The sequence below is a fragment of the Carassius auratus genome, chromosome 31 (genome assembly GCF_003368295.1).
Source record: "Carassius auratus strain Wakin chromosome 31, ASM336829v1, whole genome shotgun sequence".
Classification (NCBI taxonomy): domain Eukaryota; kingdom Metazoa; phylum Chordata; class Actinopteri; order Cypriniformes; family Cyprinidae; genus Carassius; species Carassius auratus.
In genome coordinates this window covers 17,059,150-17,076,992 of record NC_039273.1, presented here as the reverse complement: position 1 = coordinate 17,076,992, position 17,843 = coordinate 17,059,150, and the positions used below count along the sequence as shown (strand labels likewise).

Here is a 17,843-nt window from a genome sequence, read left to right as displayed (position 1 = left end):
TTAGGTAAAGAAAGTATTTAAAATCTCAATGTGTCTAAATATTTGGGTGAAGGCAATAATTGTTAACTCTCTTTTGGATGTGTATATTTTTATTTTCCTTTCTGGACTGGCTTTTTGTTTTAGTTCTGCCCTGACTTCAGGCACATTAGATCTAAATGCGGTGTTTTTGTTTTATTGATAACAGTTTATATTTACGAAAATTCTAACCATATGTGAGTGCAAATCAATTCAAAGTGATTTTTTTCTCTCTTTTTGTCAGGGCGAAGTAAGGAAATTCCTGCGACGACAAAGCTAAAAAAGAGCATGAAATGGATTGCAATAAGAACTAAGAGACTTAGAAATACCGAGGACACAAAATCCACAAAGACAAAAACCCATCAATAGTGTAGACGCATATTAGTCTTATTTAGGCTAGATGAAAAATCTAATAATCGGTAGATTTTTTTTGTTTTGTTTGTTTTTAATCAAACGAATTACGAAATCGCATTTTGAATAAGATACTTATTAATAAAATAAAACTGTTGTGCTCTTAATTTTTATTGTGACTGTGGGTTTTAATATTACGGCTTGCAGGAGTATTTCATTGCATTATAAATAAAAGCGAATCTAATATATATATATATATATATATATATATATATATATATATATATATATATATATATATATATATATGTATGTATGTATGTATGTATGTATGTATATATATATATATATATATATAAATGGTTAAAAGAATGATGAAGCGCAAATGGTCCATAAACATAGGCAAGAGTTTGACCTTTACACTGGAATATCTGAAGGCCTAACGCTGATTGATCGAAAGCACAATGACTGTGTTGTGTAAACCTGAACGTTTACATTCTGTCACGTGTCACACAAGAAACCATAAAGTCCAAATAAATAAACATATAAAAGGCTGTAAAATGGAATCAATACGTACCACCATTGTATAACCTAATTAACTTTTTGGGAACTTGTTTCTACCTCTCTTCCACTATAAATCTCTTATTTCATTTAATACTACTCTAACTGGGCAAATAAGCATATATTTAAATTATCTTCATTATTTAGTAATAAATTATTAGTAATGTGTGTGTATGTGTCTGTCTGTTATATTATATTAGCCTATTTGTAAAATTGTGATTCAGTATGATTATGGACATCGGTGGTGTCGCTTTTCAATGTAACGTCATATTGAAGGACATTTATTCGCACAATTCATAGATAATCCCAACTACAAAATCGCCCAACAAAATAATTAGTAGTCTATATAGTCTAAAGTCTAAATATTTATGAATACGAATTTAAGCTGAAGTAAAGAGATACACAAAAACGTGTTCAAAACTCTACATTTTACTTTTGAGTTAAAGATGAAAATATTTTCATTTTACACTTTTATATGCATAAATTGTTAAAGTCGCTGTTGTGTGTGTACAAGGTTACTGACCACATTAAATGACAAAATAAAATCAGCGTAAATTACAAGAACTGAAAACGTGATATGATGCAAATATATAATAGCTATTATAAATAATGATAACAATAAACCGGCTAGTGTGCAAAATGTCAACTCCTGGTCTGTACATAAACATTTTTAATATTCGTCTGGGAGACATATGATACTTTTATTTATTTAGGTTAACAATTTGTAATTTATACTTTACAACAAACGATCTGAGAACTGTATGTATTTGAACGCAGTTCTGGCTTTGTTTAACGTGTCTAGTGCATGCAAATCTCTTTAAGCAGCAATTTCACAATAAATACAGTTTTCAGTGTGACACGAAAAATGTATATATATATATATGATATATACACACACACACACACACACACACAAACACAAACACACACACAATACAATGGACATTTTTGAAAATAAAAGAGCATACTGGTCGCAGTAAATAATCATCTTTTGTCTTTAAAGAAGCCTTTATCTGTGTTACTCTCTTTTATTGTTACAGTCAGGAAGTTTGACGTCACATCGGTAACGATAACTTTCTCCACATTGCTGAAGGAGGGTCTCCAAGCATCTCCCTCATCTGACTCTCCAAATATGCGTGACACTGGAATTTTGGCAATAAGTGAAGGGTGTTTGCTGGTGGAATCTGCATGTTCAAATGTTCTTCGTTTTGAATGGTACTTCAGGTGTTTATGATGAAAGTGGCTTGTCTGTGGATTATTCCTGTGTCCCTGTAAGTCTCCACTAACTCTGCTGGAATGCAAACTCCACTCTGAAGAAATGTGCTGGGTACTCCTGCTTGGAACAACTCTGTTTTGTTTGTGTGAATAGGTACCATCAATGTGCTTGTGAGATATCTTAATTCTCCCACTTATTTCAGAGCATCTCTCTTCCTCTTCTCCCAATCCTAACTTTGCCATTTTGGAAGGAATGCTTGCCATGGTTTTTTCGTCTGCTGCTCTTTTTGAATACTCTGGATGTAAGGAACTTGTATAGCCATCTGTGAAGCGTAATTTGGGCCTCCGTCCTCTCTTTTTTGAGATGAGGGTAAATTCATCAGTGCTGGGTCTGGGTGAGTGTGGAGAACGATGCTCCCTTGATTCTGGAGGTGAAATCCTTACACTCTCCCCTCGGTTGACTGTGCTGGGAGGGAAAATTGTGGGAACTACAGCACGTAGTCCTTCTCTTGCTCTAGGGGTTACTACAGGCTCTGGACTGGGATATGTAATGCCTCTGGATAAATCATTCCTAAATTCATAAGACTTTGACTTTTCTTTAGCTTGGGCCTGTAAAATGTAATGATTTTGAATGATTAGTGCAGAACTCCAAATTATGCTTCATTTAATTCATTTACACAAACAATAAAAAAATAAATAAAATAGTGCAAACACAATAACTTTTGTGAAGATTAAGTGAAAAAGTTATACACAATTTTATTATTATATTATTATTATATTATTTATGTTAATTAAAAATTACATTAACCTTTAGAAGAAAAGTCTTGAGCTTAGGTCCTCTTTTCTTGGGTCCAAATATTTCTCTCTCACGCTCCCTGCATGAAAATACAAGCGCGCATGAGTGAAAATGTCTGTATTTTTTAATAGTTTAACTTCATCTTTATTAATTTATTTTATACCCATCTTCAAAGGCAACGAACAGCCGCGAGTCTAGGATATTTTCCTCTGGTTCCCAAGTACTGTACCTGTGACAACAAAAAAGTTTCACGTGATGACTGTCAATATCCTGCTTCATTTAAACCTTCATTCTAACGTTACTCTATCGGCCTGCTAGCAGGGCCAGCTAATGCCATCTGTCAAAACCAGTCTGCACGTAACAACCAGCATGTTAACCTGCCTCTGGATGCAACGTTACGCCCCACGCGATATCTAGATGGGTTGACAGCCATCACTGTCACCAAAACACCAGCGCGAGGCACAACAGAAAGGATGGGCATGCATTACTCACTTGGGTGACCAGCCCTTCCATTTCACGAGATATTCCATTCGACCCTGCGCGTGCCATCAGACACACACACACACACACACACACACACACAAAAAAGAATTCGTTAGCGCGAGTCAACGACAATAACACATATATGCAGGGGGGGGGGGGGATTGTCGAGTCGAGATATCTCTCACACAACACATACCCGTCGTATTCGTCTCTTGATGATTGATTCGGCCGCAAACACCCTCTCTCCGACAGCCGACAGCTCCATGTTTACCTTCGTCTACCGTTAGCTTGCAGCGTAGCTAGCTGAGAGCGCGAGTCCGGTCCGCCTGCTCTAGCTTCAGAATTCCATACAGCCCATAATATTCTCGAGCAAGCCAGACGTCATCACGTTCGTTAGCATGTTGCCGTGGCACCGCGTGTAGGTGGAAAGATTTGGAGGCCGATCATTGGCTCCACTGTTGCTAAGTGTCCAAGGCTTGCACTTAGTGACATACCAGAATTATTGACAGAATTATAAGATGGTCCAATACTTAAATTAACACATCAGAAGGTTAAAATTCTCCACCGTAAACGCTACGTCAAGACTACAGGAAAACGTAATCAATTTAACGTTAGCAGGGGGTGTAACGTTAGCCTATGCTATAGCCTACATAGCCTAACTTGCTCTAAAAAAATTCTCAAAAATGCATAATTCGTTAAGATTTTTCTGTTATTAGCTATTTTATATACTAGGCTACTGTACGTCTGTTATTTTAGGAACATGTATGCCATCATATTCTGATCAATATTCTGCTATTCACAAGACTGTTTTATTAATCCAGCCAAAATCAAACATAATTCTTTATATAGTCTACGACAAACTAATCATATAAATTAATATTGGTTTGAATATGAGTTCTACGGGAGAATAAGAGCCTATACAAAATAATTGTTTCTTTTCGTGTCTTATAGGCGATACATTTTATTTATATGCCGTTAAATAAACAGAACGGGCTGTGAATATGCTAAATAATGATTTAAAGTAGGCTATAAGGTAAACTACTTTGCCACATTATTGTCTAAGATTGTTGTTACTTCTCTAAAAAAAAAAAGATCATAGACTACTTATATTTCATCCATTTGCCTACATAGTCCACACTTCTGCTCAAATGTAGCGCTACTAAAAGTATATTTAGTTTTTTTTTTCTTCAACTATGACGCTTTCGAAAATAATTTAATTAATTAATTAAAACAATTATTTGATTGACCTTTTTTACTGACAAAATAAGAATAAAAAGCAAACTGATTAAACAGCGCCATTGTAGATAGATTTATATTTTACACTATTTATAAAATAGCAACGCTAATTTAATTAGCTACTGAAATAATTCTAAAAGATAATAGGCTACTAATATCGTAGTTATAACAATACGCAAAAGATGACAACAACGCTTACTTTAGCTAAAGACAACTAAACCAAAAAAAAAAAAAAAAAAAAAATACAGCACAATAATGCGAATATAACATGTAATAAATATTAACTTTTTAGTAACAAGAGTTGCCAAATGCACTAACCTCTAAAATGGTTCCCTAAAAAACGATTAGCCTACATAGGCCAGACTTGGTCTCCATAGCTCTTTATTTTTTATTCATTTATTTCTGTTATTTTCCTATCTTAAATTTAGAATAAATAATGAAGATAATATAATTGTATATATTATTAAAATAAATATATAATTATACTTTTATAATTTGGTGTTACATATAGCCTAATTCAATGTAAAAAAAATAAAAATAAATCTCACATAATGATTTTGGTTTAACGAAAAATATATTTCAAATCTAACATTTAAGGCTATAAATTGAATTAATTTTACCTAAGAATTGAAATGGCAAGGAAACATTAATACCAGCTACACATATGAAGGATGAACAGTCATTAATTTATTGCATTTAACCATTCATGGCCACATAAAAGCGTTCCGAAAATGTTTACCAATCTTATGCTCAGTTCTGCACAATCACTTGGGTCTCAAACAGGGCAGGTAAAAAATATATAGAATTATGACATTAATATGTTTCTGTGTGAATTTTAGACATTATCAAATTGTAACGGGCATTTAAATGTAACATCACAGCTATGTTTAGGCCTGTAAACAATACTATTTTTAATAATATCTTAAAACTTTGAAAATGACAATGAACGATATAGCGATTGTTCACTTTGTGGCTTGTAAATTAAGTTTCAGTGGGTTTATTTGGTGTGCATTCGCTACAAAATAATTAACAGCTGAACAGTGGTTTAAATAAATTGTTGCGATTGTATTGTGAAGATTTCTCTACAATAAAATCCAAGCTTGAGTTTTCATTTTCAGTCTTTATGTACATAACAAAACAGGTAAACAGCAGGCTTGTGGTTGGTTCTGCCATGGTTTGACTGCTGCAGTGGTTAGGCTATATCCGTATAAGGACTCTAGAGCGAGCTGGAAGAATATTATTGGTTAACTCGTTTCTGGGCAACCAGCATGAGATATTCTGCACAATTTACAAAGGGAAATGACAAATACACTTCTCCTTTGCCCCGTGTGTTTCAGTCAGTTTGATACAATTTCGATAATGTTAAAAATAGGCTATATTTGAATATTTCGATGTAAATTGATTTACCAAAATATTTACACGGATTCCCTGGTTTTGTTGGATTATTATTTAGGTCACATTGTGTCCACACTTACACATAAATAAGACCATGAATCCAGCCCTTTTGGCTGCATATTAGTTTACCAATCACCATAGCTTATAGGCTATATAGGCTTTATTATTTTACATTTTATATAATTTTAAAATCAGAAATGTATAAGTTACTGATTTACATTCGCAAAATAAATAAATATCCTATGCCAAATAAAATGTATCTAAGCTTTGCCAATAAACACCTTGGGAAAACTTGTATTAACGACTGTTATCTTAAAAAAAAAAAAAAAAAAAAAAAAAAAAAAAACCCGGCACAACTAGATATATTCTATTAATTATTTTAGCGAGATAAACATAAGAGTTAGGCTATGTTTATGTTCTCGAAGGCAACTTGTATTTAGAATTTATTATTATTATTATTATTATTTAATGTGATCACTTATTATCGTCGGTATTTTAAACATATAGCCTACACTATTTTAATGACCTCAAGCTTTAGAACGCATCTGTAGCCTACCTCTCTCATTATCAAAACGCTGTATTTTACTTAAACCATCTGAGTATAAACTAAAACTTGTAAATAAGCTGTATTACTTTTTTTATTTCAAAAGAAGCTATTCGAGCCGTCTTTTAACTAAACCTGTCGAAATTAGCCAGCGACAGCTAAAATGCACTACAGTAAAGCTGAATTGAAAAGCTGATCGCAAATAAAGTGGATGGACCAAAGGAAGCCATTTTATAACCGCAGCGAGAGCAGCTTTATCTCAGACGGTGCAGCAAAGGAAATGGTTGATTCCGTTTCAGTGAGGCTGAAGTGCTTGTCGAAGCCCACCATTGACGCAAATTTCACCGCTTAACCTACCATAGTTTTTGGATGGAGTAATACTAATCATGATCTTGTCGTGAGAAAGACATGTTTGATGTCCGCCATGTTAGCGCTGAAAAAAAAATCGAGTCGAGTTTTGTAGGCTACATCAGGCTGTTCAAAGCTTCATTCAAAGCCCAGTGATAGTAGCTTATAAAGCGAAAGACCTTAAGCATATAATGATTAATGTTCTATCCTTATTGCATATAGCCATAGTGCTTTTTACCTATAAACCTTTGACGATGCCTATACGGAATGAATCTCTTCTTGTCGGTCTTGTATGGACAGTATTGTGCATAAACAAAGTTTGTAATGGTCTGAAGACACATATGGATATATTATCGCATTTGGATGACATTAAAATGTACGTTCTACCTTTAAACGCGACATTCATTAACATTTTTAAATATTGAGACAGCTGCATAAAGCCTACGCATAGGCTAGCTATATAATAATGCCTGTAAGATGTTAATTGCTTAAATGCCAGCGCTGTTTAGGCTATTTCAGCCCGACAGCTCCGTTAAACCCATTAGGTTTTTTCATTAATGTTTTATTATTATTATTATTTGTTAGTTTGTTTGTTTTTTTCTTTTTTTTTTTCTTTGCGCAGTCTGTACTTACCCTATTACCTTCACAGATGTGACAACTTGGGCTTAGCCTACGTCTCCACAATTATCATAGTAGGCCTATAGTCTACCGAGTTTTTTTTTTTTTTTTAAATAGGCTATCCCATTCGATAGGTTTTTTATTTTTATTTTATTTTTTTGAAAAAAAAAAAAAAAAAAAAAAAAAAGCCCATTATTAAAATAGTGCAACACAAAATTCTATTTACACAATCATCCGTGAGCCTTATCTGAACAAAAGATGAAAAATCAATTAGAACGCCAGGTCCACGTTTCCATCTTAATTATATCTGCTATCTTAACTGATAGCTCACGGAATTTCTTTTTGTTTTTTTCTGAGGCAATATCAACATGAAAACAGATTTTTGGTTTCTTAGCTATTCCTGTGTATAGTTTCTTGTAGCAAGAAATGTGATTAACTCTTAAATAAAAACTTATTCAACGGCCGAGAAAATGAAAAGTTTCTGTCTTGACATTGATGTTTTAAATAGGATGTTTTGTGTGATCTCGATAATAAGTATCCAGATGCGTAGATCTATGCTCATAATTAAAGACCGTCCTACTGTCCTTGTTTTCAGAGGAGGTCAGAGGAGAACTGGCCCCCCAACTGAGCCTGGTTTCTCCCAAGGTTTTTTTCTCCATTCTGTCACCGATGGAGTTTTGGTTCCTTGCCGCTGTCGCCTCTGGCTTGCTTAGTTGGGGTCACTTCATCTACAGCGATATCGTTGACTTGATTGCAAATTAAAACAGACACTATTTCAACTGAACAGAGATGACATCAATGAATTCAGTGATGAACTGCCTTTAACTATCATTTTGCATTATTGAGACTCTGTTTTCCAAATGATTGTTGTTCAGTGCTTTGGCGCAATGTATTTTGTTTAAAGCACTATATAAATAAAGGTGATTGATTGATTGATTGATTTTCTAGAGGAGTTTTAAGTTAGGCCTAAGTTTTGGTAACACAACACTGATGCCAATACTCCCACAGACGTGTTTATCATCGGATGATACTGATCAGAGTTGTGCTAAACTTACAAGCATATGTTTTTTAATGTTCATTTTATTTTATTTATTATTTTATTATTATTATTTGTAATGGAAGTAAATTAAATCAACAAATTATTCCTAGTCTTGAACTGAGAATGAGTGCCTATCTCAAGCATATTTGTTAAAAAAACATGCATTTTGTGTGGAGTAAAAGCAGCAAATCCACATGACAGAAGTCCCAAGTGTCACTAATCCATGTGCTTATTTAAGGGCTGTGCAAATTTCATTCTGATACGGATATCTTATGCATTAACATGATGGAAATGTTTTGCTATCTTTCATTTGGCCTATCTGCTCATCTCTCACCTGAGTTTAATAGAAACACTTCTATTCATCGCACACACACACACACACACACACACACACACACACACACACACACACACACACACACACACACACACACACCTGATAACAGTACAGACAAAGACTAAGATCTTACTCAAGAACATAAAATACAACTTTTAATATGCTTAGACAACCCTAAATAACACATTTTATTTTTAAAGCGAAGTCTATAAAAGACAGATCAGTAGAAAATGTTTCTCAGTATTACACATGTAGTAAGTGCTTCTTATATTTAGGCCTTTTGAAATACAGCACTGCATACAGCTTTAAGCTAATTTGATACAAGCTATTAACATGAAAGCCTGTTTAGTTTCTTTCTTCTATCCCTAACATGGAATAGTTAAATGTGTAAATCTGAAAATTAATTCAGATCAGTTCAATCAAACGCAATCTGAAACTATATCAAAACTTTACACTAGATTGTTTCAAACATTTCAGGCAAGTTTAAGGACTTGATGAATAGACATGCTTTACATTTTTACAATTTCACAGTAAATAGTCAGTAGTCTTTACAGACTTGATATCCATCACATATTCCTAAACTGTAACATACTCCTTGAATGTCACTGTGAGGCAGTTTGCTGTGACATCTGTGATTATTATATTCCCAAGAAAAGGTGTAAAGCTTTGAACAGATTTTTTCATTTCTTTCTCTACTTGCTCTGGCGTAGAGACTGCTTCTTTCACAGTCGGTATAGAGTTTCCAATCTGAGAATGTGTAGGAATTTTTCTCTCTTCTCTCGACCTTACACAGCTGAGGTCTATCGGTTCATCTTGGTTGGAGTCCAGGATTTCAAAGTCATGTCTGCTAGAGTGCTGATGGTCATTGAAGTGTGTGGTATCATTGCAAGAGTAAGACAAGTCAGTATTTGGAGGACTTATACTCTGAGAACTTAGGAACCTCTTAGCCTCCCTACTGTCACTTTCTGGCTCAGTGTAGCAATGCTTTTGAGGTAAGGTTATGGGACCATGTTGAGTAGACTGGATGCCTCTTTGATCACTCTTCTCAAAAGGCACTGTAGTCAGACTGGTTTTGGTTGTCAGTTGCAAGGGCTGTTCATGAGATAAATCATCTCGAGTGTTACCAGGCTTCTTTAAATTGTTTGGCTCAAACACTATGGAGCATGCTTTTTTAGGATTGTCCCCTCCAAAAGATGATAGTCCATTCGAAAGCCTAAAACAGGCAGTCTCAGCTTTACTGTCCTTTTTTATCCCTTTCACAAGACTTTGCTTCTTTGTGTGCTTTATTTTCTGTGTGCTCCCATCTGTTCCACAGGGCTTACAATTCTGTGCTTGCCTTTTTTCCTCAGAATCTGCTGTTCCTTCCTTAATTTTAGCAGCATGGGTGCCTTTTTCCATGTATTTGCTCATGACAATGACAATGCGCCCATTTTTATTCTTGTTCTTCACAATCTTCAGTTTGCTGCTTATTCCATTAGGAGGTGCTTTGTCTTCCTTTGCATCACTGTTTGTGTTCATGATTAAGTCAGCTTCACCATTTAGTTTAGGAAGCTTTTTCAACCCCATTGTTATATTCCTCACCTTACTGAGGCACCCAGAATCCTTATCTTTGACCCATTTCTGCTTTAGAGCTGGAGATAAGTTCCATTCCTTGTCAGTCAACTCAGGAACTTTGGTCTCCTTGACCCTCTGATACAGAGAGTCATACATTTTAGGGTTTGGCTGATAGTGATGGTGTTTCTTGCTGTTGAGCTGGTAGTAGTGCTTCTTTTTTCCATTTATTCGAGCCTCTCCCTGCTTGTCTTTTGAGTTGGGCTGGTAGGGATGATGCTTCTTGCTGTTAAGCTGGTATTGCTGGCTTTGGACCAGGTCTGAAGTTGCTTTGGGTTGGTAATCATCACCCTGAGATACCTCCTGAAGGTCGGAAAGAACACCGGATCTTCGAGCAAATGATGGTACCTTAGAAATCAGACAAACCAACAATGAGCTTTGCAGTAAAAACAATTAGTGACATGATTTTTCACGGATGTTGATTGTATACACTGTGTTCATACGCATGTTTGTCAGTGATGGTTAATTACCTGCAAGAGAAGATGTTTTGGTTTTGGCCCCCGTTTACGATAACCAATAAGTTGCTCTTGTCTTTCCCTGAATGGAAAAGTTTTAGATTATAGAACATCATGATAAAAGAGACCAAATTGACAATAAGACACATTCTAATATATTTAACTTTTGATATATTCTGATGATTTGCCCCACACTTTTAGAAAGAAGGTACAAAAGTTGCCACTGGGGCGGTACCTTTTCAAAAGGTAGACCTATGTACTTTTATCCCAAAGGGTGCTTAATAGTAAAGTGTATATATAGTGTAGTACACAAGTGACATATAGCATATTTAGCATATTTTGAAAAGGTAAAAGGCAAGTACCCCAGAGACAGCTTTTGTACTTTCATTTCTGAGAGTGAATTATGGTCAGGTTATTGCCTGTTTTGAAGTGAAGTGACATTCAGCCAAGTATGGTGACCCATACTCAGAATTTGTGCTCTGCATTTATGCCATCCAAAGTGCACACACACAACAGTGAACACACAGAAACCGTAAACACACACCCAGAGCAGTGGGCAGCCATTTATGCTGCAGCACCCAGGGAGCAGTTTGGGGTTCAGTGCCTTGCTCAAGGGCACCTAAGTCATGGTATTGCCGGCCTGAGACTTGAACCCACAACCCTAGGATTAGGAGTCAAACTATCTAACCACTAGGCCACAACTTGCCCAACTTTTGTTTATGCTTTCAAATATGATCTGTCTTTAAATTGCCAACAAGTGACATTCATAAAATTTACGCCCATAAAATAAAGAACATTCTGTGTTGCTTCACAGTACACACCTTGTTTAATAATTTGGTGAACAATCCCATTTGGAAAGGGGAAGAAAATGACAAAACGTAGCCTATTAATTTGCTTTATTTCCAGTGAGTTATGTTTATTTGTTAGCTCAAACTATGCATATAGGCTGTAGAAAAAAATGGGCCATCAGCTTTTCTCATCGACCTTCTATAAAATGATATTGCAAAAACCTAATTAGACGACCTAGAACGTTTCTATACTCAAGGGGTGCATGCAATTACCCCAAACAGAATTCCGCGTCTCGATGGAGCACGCAGGTGCCAGTCAAAGGGCATGAATACCCGATAAAAAAAACATTGTGTGTGGAATTTCGGGGAGGCGTGAATGCACGTGTAGCCCATTTGTAACGTAAAATACAGTCAGTTGGTGTGGGCGTACACTTTGGCTGTAAACTTAACAGAAAATAGCGTGAATTTGCGCTTACAGCAATGCTTTCGATTTAGGGAGTCTAGAGAGTAGGCTCTGTCCAAAAGCGGACAGTCAGCCAAACCGGACGAAATGAATACAATATGTAAAGGGCGGCGCGTTTGTTGAGATAAAAGGGTTCCACAAGGAATTAAAGGTGTCTCAAAGGATCACGTTTTCTGGCCACGTCTGTATGTAAAATTTTTTTAATGGCTGGTCCCGGACCGTGGCATTGGTGTACCGCGAAATTAAATTCAGTCAAATATTATGGCGCGCCTGCGCACAAGTTCTCTCCAGCTCCTGTGTGCACCCCCCTTCTGTCAGTGAGAGAAAGTGAAAAAGCATGAGCGCAGCGACAGCGTCTTCCCTCCTCCTACCGTTTCGGCTGTACAAGCTCAGAGTGTCAAGTCAAGACTGCTATGTCTCACCTGTTTTGGAAAGCGACGAGAAGTCTAGGGTCCAGAATATTTTCCTCTGGCTCCCACGTGTTATATCTATAAAGAAAAGAAAGGAGGCGGAGAGCAAGGAGAGAGGGGGAGAGCAGAGAAGCATGAATATCACCACCACGCTCAACCGAACTATCTAACCTGGCTGTCATCTGAACGACTAACGCCACAAACAAGGTCCTGCTAAACGGATCTTTAAGAATGTTAGGGAGTAAAAATAGCCTACTGATACCAAGTTACATGTTTGATGCTTTATTTCCTAGTCGGTATACTAATAGTATTACGTGTTATTTTGAGAAGAAAAAAACGCATTTCTATAGGCTACAGCATTAAGCTTACATTTGAAACATTATTATTTACCATCACAGACTCAAGTTATGACATTCCTGCATCAGTTAGCAAACGCTAACTCTCTCTCTCTCTCTCTCTCTCTCTCTCTCTCTTTCTCTCTCTCGCACACACACACACACACACACACACACAACACAACAACATTAAAATAGCAAAGCAAGAGACATCTTGAAGTGAAACTTACTTTGGAGACCAGCCTCTCCACTTGACCAAGTACTCATACCTTCCCTGCAAATATCATAAAAACAAAGTCAGTTATGATTGGGAATTAATGTAAATAAAATATTTTTCCTGGCTTTCGGAAACAAATACCTACTCTTCTGCTCTCTCTTTTAAAATAGCAAACCCTTACCTGCACGTTTTATATGCTTACAACATGGAAATGTAAAGTGTTTGTTAAGAGAAAACCACAAACCTTTCTAATGCGTTTCTTTTCGATGCTTTCCACCGCGAAGACGTGCTCACCCGCGGCGGGCAGCTCCATTTTCAGGGCGCGCTTTAACTTATCAGTGCGCGCGATAATACGAGTGCACTTCTCGGTGAGGTTCCACGCGCGCTCTCCCGCTCCGTATATTCTTTCGCTTCTCAAGCGAGATTCAGTTTTAACTCTCAAATGCTCTGTACAACGTAGTTCATGCAAATAGCGATGAGCGTGACGTCACATCAGGAGGGGCGGTGGAGAGGCTGGTCTGCCCTGTGCCGCGGGTTTACTGAGCAAATGAAGAGTCGTTATTGCAGCTCTTCAAGTACTGATAGAGAATTCCTTCTTTATGATGCAAAGAAAGGCACACTTGTGGCAGTTGTAAAGTTTAAGCTTGATTAGTTCTTCAGTTGGCATTTAGCAGTTCAGGTAACAGGTTAAAGCATTATCAGCATCAGCAAGGTTTCTTAATCGTATAGATTTACAATCCATTTTAAGTTTATATCAGTGGAGGGACAACTTTGAGGAAGATATTAACATTTTAAAAATGAATACAGATATAGGACTACTGAAGTGAAGAACTGAGCTATGTACAAAAGTTTGTTTATGTTGAACAAACATTAGGTTACACAAAACCCCATACCCTGACGCTAAGACATTAATAAATTAGATTATCAAAGAACAGCATGTTGAGACTTTACATTCTGAACAGTGTTTTTAATTTATATTTTTCTCCACTGAAGCAATGCAGTCCACTGATGCATTAAATAGGCTAATCAAATGGGTGGCATTGGGATTCATCCTCAATAGCCAGTACTTGGCAGGTTAAAATGACAGATTTGAAATTCCTAATAATTATTACATTTGGTGAATTTTATTCTTAAAGCGTGATATTCTGTCCAGGTTAAACATCGCGGGTATCCATAAATAGCAACTACTTTTGGAAAATTTGCATTAAGATACAATGTATTTCGTTTTCTGATTACAAGTAGCCTAAATTAGAGTATGTTAGTAACTTAATTGTTTAAACTCATGTACACGTTCAATGCACATGAGAGTTGACCGCGAATGTACAATATGTAGGTCACTGGTTGGTCTTCAAAGCCTCAAGCACTCAGTTCATCTGACATCTGCCTTCTGACGGCCAACGGCTGCTATAAGACCTGTGAAAAATAAACTACAGTGACAAACGAACGTGTGAAAACCCTGGGCAATGCCCAATCATTCACTGCCTGTACCACAAAAGCTGTGCCGTGTATTCTTCCGAACAGGAAAGAAATCGCACGCACACATACAAGCGAACAACAAAATACAATCAGTAACGTGAACATATATTTAAAACACGGACTGATACGTTTATACACATACATGGAATAATCTGCGCTATCATACAAACATATAAATGTGTATTTGCGACCCCAAAACGTAAATATCTTAAGAAAAATTCAGCATGATAAGGGTTAACTGCAGGCTGCAGTTCTCAGCCTATTGCAGAGAGGCACGACTGCCTTTCCTTATAAGGCAATGACCGCTGAACAGCAGCAAAAATACTTGAATACATAATATATGACATAGCTACACTAGGCTAAGTATTCACCGACATTATGCAGTTACTTAAAATTGACGTATCATAGAGATTTTTGTTTTCCTTGTAATGAATCTTGCTTAGGAGGTCGATTTGTCGCATTTCAAGCACAGTTTCATCGCATGAACGGATCTGTGTCAGTTTACAGGGAATACTGTAACGTAAAATTGTTATGCTCTACCTGACGCAAAAGCTAATCTTATTATTAGACAATCCAGAGTTACTTGTTTCGACAACGAGCAACATTTCTGTAGCTTATTTTCAACCTGCTGATCTCCAGTACACGTATCTCAAGATATTCATGTTAACTTCTTATTTGTTTAATACTTTCATGTTAAATAAATAAGTCGAGTCACGCCATTCTCATACTCAAACTTAAGTACTAACATATAGGATGGACTGCACAAAACAAGATAAAATCCAACATCATCGCTAAAACCAAGAAAGAACACAACTGTGGCTTCAGATTAAACTGCAGAACAATTGACACATTTTCTCTCTTTTGATTTCGTACTTCATACAATAAAATACTTTGAAAATTCTAACAAAATAACATAACAGTCTGTGTAACTATAGAGACGAAAGGGTCTTAAACTGAGTGAAAGACATCTCTAATTATTTCTAAATGTCGGTGCGTATATAAATCTTTGAATGTAACTATGAAATATGTCAGCATATACTGTCCCATCAACGCAGTTTGGATGTCTGTCACGAATGCTGCTTAAAATGAGAACATGGAGCATTGTTTAAAGCCCTTGGAAAAAGAAGTAGGACTTCCTTATGTTCAAAGATTTTGTCACAATAATGTTTTCAGGAGTTCGGTGTCTCATAAGATTAGGCTATATTAAGTTTCTGCTGGCTTTGATTTTAACGTTGGACATGCAGTAAGCCTATTAATAAATCTTGTAAAAGTAACACTGGGTTGAGGTAACACTAGTTTTGACCTTGAGCAGACTGGTTGTTCTTTTTTTCTGAATTGCATAAAAGTCTTCAAGGCCATTCTTACATGGTCATTAAAATATCACGCAAACTGATCTACCTTTTGAAGAAATTGTCGGTGTTTGGACGAATTGACGATGTTAATGAAGTGCTCGTCATTGTATTTCATGTCGTTTGAAAACCAATTTAAAATTCTCGTCGTATCATCATAAAGGCTCTCTGGAACCCAGGATTGCAATTGTGGTGGCTTTTGCACTGCAGAGCAAATATTCCAAATTACACGTAAAGATGCAAATTTGACCACAGGTTTAATAAATCATTTTCCTGATATCCTGACATTTTCCTGATATCCTGATCTGAGGTGTCCAGTATGAGCAATTTTCTGTGGTTTGAACTAACAGATTTCACTCATTCCAGTGTTGCTGTTAGTAATATTTCACTGACCATCACAATTCTGTATAAAGGAGTCAGGTAATCATAGAACATGGCCACAGTTGTCAGGAGGATTTAGTAGGCTACACCTGCTCAACTTTCAACAGTCAGTAAGGATCACTAGCATGCTCCATTAAGCAAATAGAACAAGAAAAAACAAGAAGATACCTATAATAGCCTCAATTAGACTCAGTGTGAAATTATTTCCTTGGTTGTAACTCCCAGTCAAGTCAGCGTTAATTATATTGAACCTGTTCCAATGAAGTTCAACTTTGAGGTTGTTATTGAGTTTGTGCCTTTAATTGGAACAGAATTATCCCATTTGGATGACTGTTGAAACTTGTCATAACAGTGCATATGTGAACACAGGGAATAACTCTTAACTCTGGAACACCATATATTTTATAGTGAATATATGCAGCAACATTACACTGATTTCAACCTGAAACCAAACATAACCCATTGTGTACTCAGTGGCACAATGATTGTTATTTGAAATTGGCTTTAAGGAAGATTTTAAGGAACCACTATTCGGACACCCTTACCCTAATGGAAAATTGGGAGGGGGAATCATGTCACTATGGTGTAACAATCAGCTATGCAGGCTGTAATTTAAACACACAAACAAAGCCCAACCATACTGGAAAAAATACAGTAGAGGTTTTTCTTGAGAATGCATCGATACTCAACAGTCCTGTTTACCAGGAAAATGTGTGATGCATGACTAACCATTAAACACGCATATTACTACCTTCAGAACTAATCGAACCAGTTTGTAATAAAAACCTAGAGATGCATACCTTCTAATCACACCTCCTTGAGTCTTGAGCATGAGTCATATGTCATTATCACTGTCTTGTTAACTGAATCAATGAAAAAATAAAAAAGTAACCGTTGTACGGGACCTTTGAAGACTGGAGCAAGATACAGAGGGGATCTGGAAAGCATGATCCTAACCTTCAGTTAATTCATTTAAATTTGTCTCGCAAGTTCTTGCATCCATCCTTACAAGATGTTGGGTAAATGGCCATAGGGCTAGGGTTTCTGGGGCCCTTGTTCTGTGTATTGCTTTGGGGCACCAGCAGCTGATATCAGTGTCCTTGTCCTTTTGGGGAATCTTCGTGCCTATTAATGTATTTTCCTATTACTGGAATAAAATTGGAATGTCATAACATGTTTGTATTACAGTATATTATATGTATTTGTCATTGGACACAGGGCCTGCGATTGTTATAGGTGAACTAGGTGGTTGCCTAGGGCGACAAATATGTTGGGGGCTCGGGTGCCCGCGCCCTCTAGGGTCGCTGTTACATTATGTTACATTACATTACGTTACGTTACGTTACATTACGTTACGTTAGGCAAGTGCGCAGTTGATGAAGAAAATGAAGCGGTCTAATAAACCCTCAGGTGCATAGAG

The 17,843-nt window shown here is 36.5% G+C and overlaps 2 protein-coding genes across 3 annotated transcripts; both read right to left on the bottom strand.

Moving 5' to 3' along the window:
• Window positions 1-1,336: 1,336 nt before the first annotated feature.
• LOC113050690 (chromobox protein homolog 8-like) lies at window positions 1,337-3,796 on the bottom strand. The gene is made up of 5 exons (XM_026213916.1): window positions 3,618-3,796; window positions 3,431-3,474; window positions 3,102-3,167; window positions 2,951-3,017; window positions 1,337-2,751 (listed from the first exon to the last, which is right to left on the bottom strand). The coding sequence occupies exons 1-5, from the start codon at window positions 3,684-3,686 to the stop codon at window positions 1,912-1,914; spliced, it is 1,086 nt and encodes a 361-aa protein (XP_026069701.1). The 5' UTR covers window positions 3,687-3,796; the 3' UTR covers window positions 1,337-1,911.
• Window positions 3,797-9,067: 5,271 nt separating this feature from the next.
• Window positions 9,068-13,700, bottom strand: LOC113050689 (E3 SUMO-protein ligase CBX4). 2 transcript variants are annotated; one of them, XM_026213914.1, is made up of 5 exons: window positions 13,462-13,699; window positions 13,231-13,274; window positions 12,678-12,743; window positions 11,020-11,086; window positions 9,068-10,897 (listed from the first exon to the last, which is right to left on the bottom strand). In XM_026213914.1, the coding sequence occupies exons 1-5, from the start codon at window positions 13,528-13,530 to the stop codon at window positions 9,515-9,517; spliced, it is 1,629 nt and encodes a 542-aa protein (XP_026069699.1). In that variant the 5' UTR covers window positions 13,531-13,699; the 3' UTR covers window positions 9,068-9,514. The 2 variants fall into 2 exon arrangements, with proteins under 2 accessions (XP_026069699.1, XP_026069700.1); XM_026213915.1 differs by lacking the exon at window positions 12,678-12,743 and having other exon boundaries at window positions 13,462-13,700.
• Between the last annotated feature and the right edge of the window lie 4,143 nt (window positions 13,701-17,843).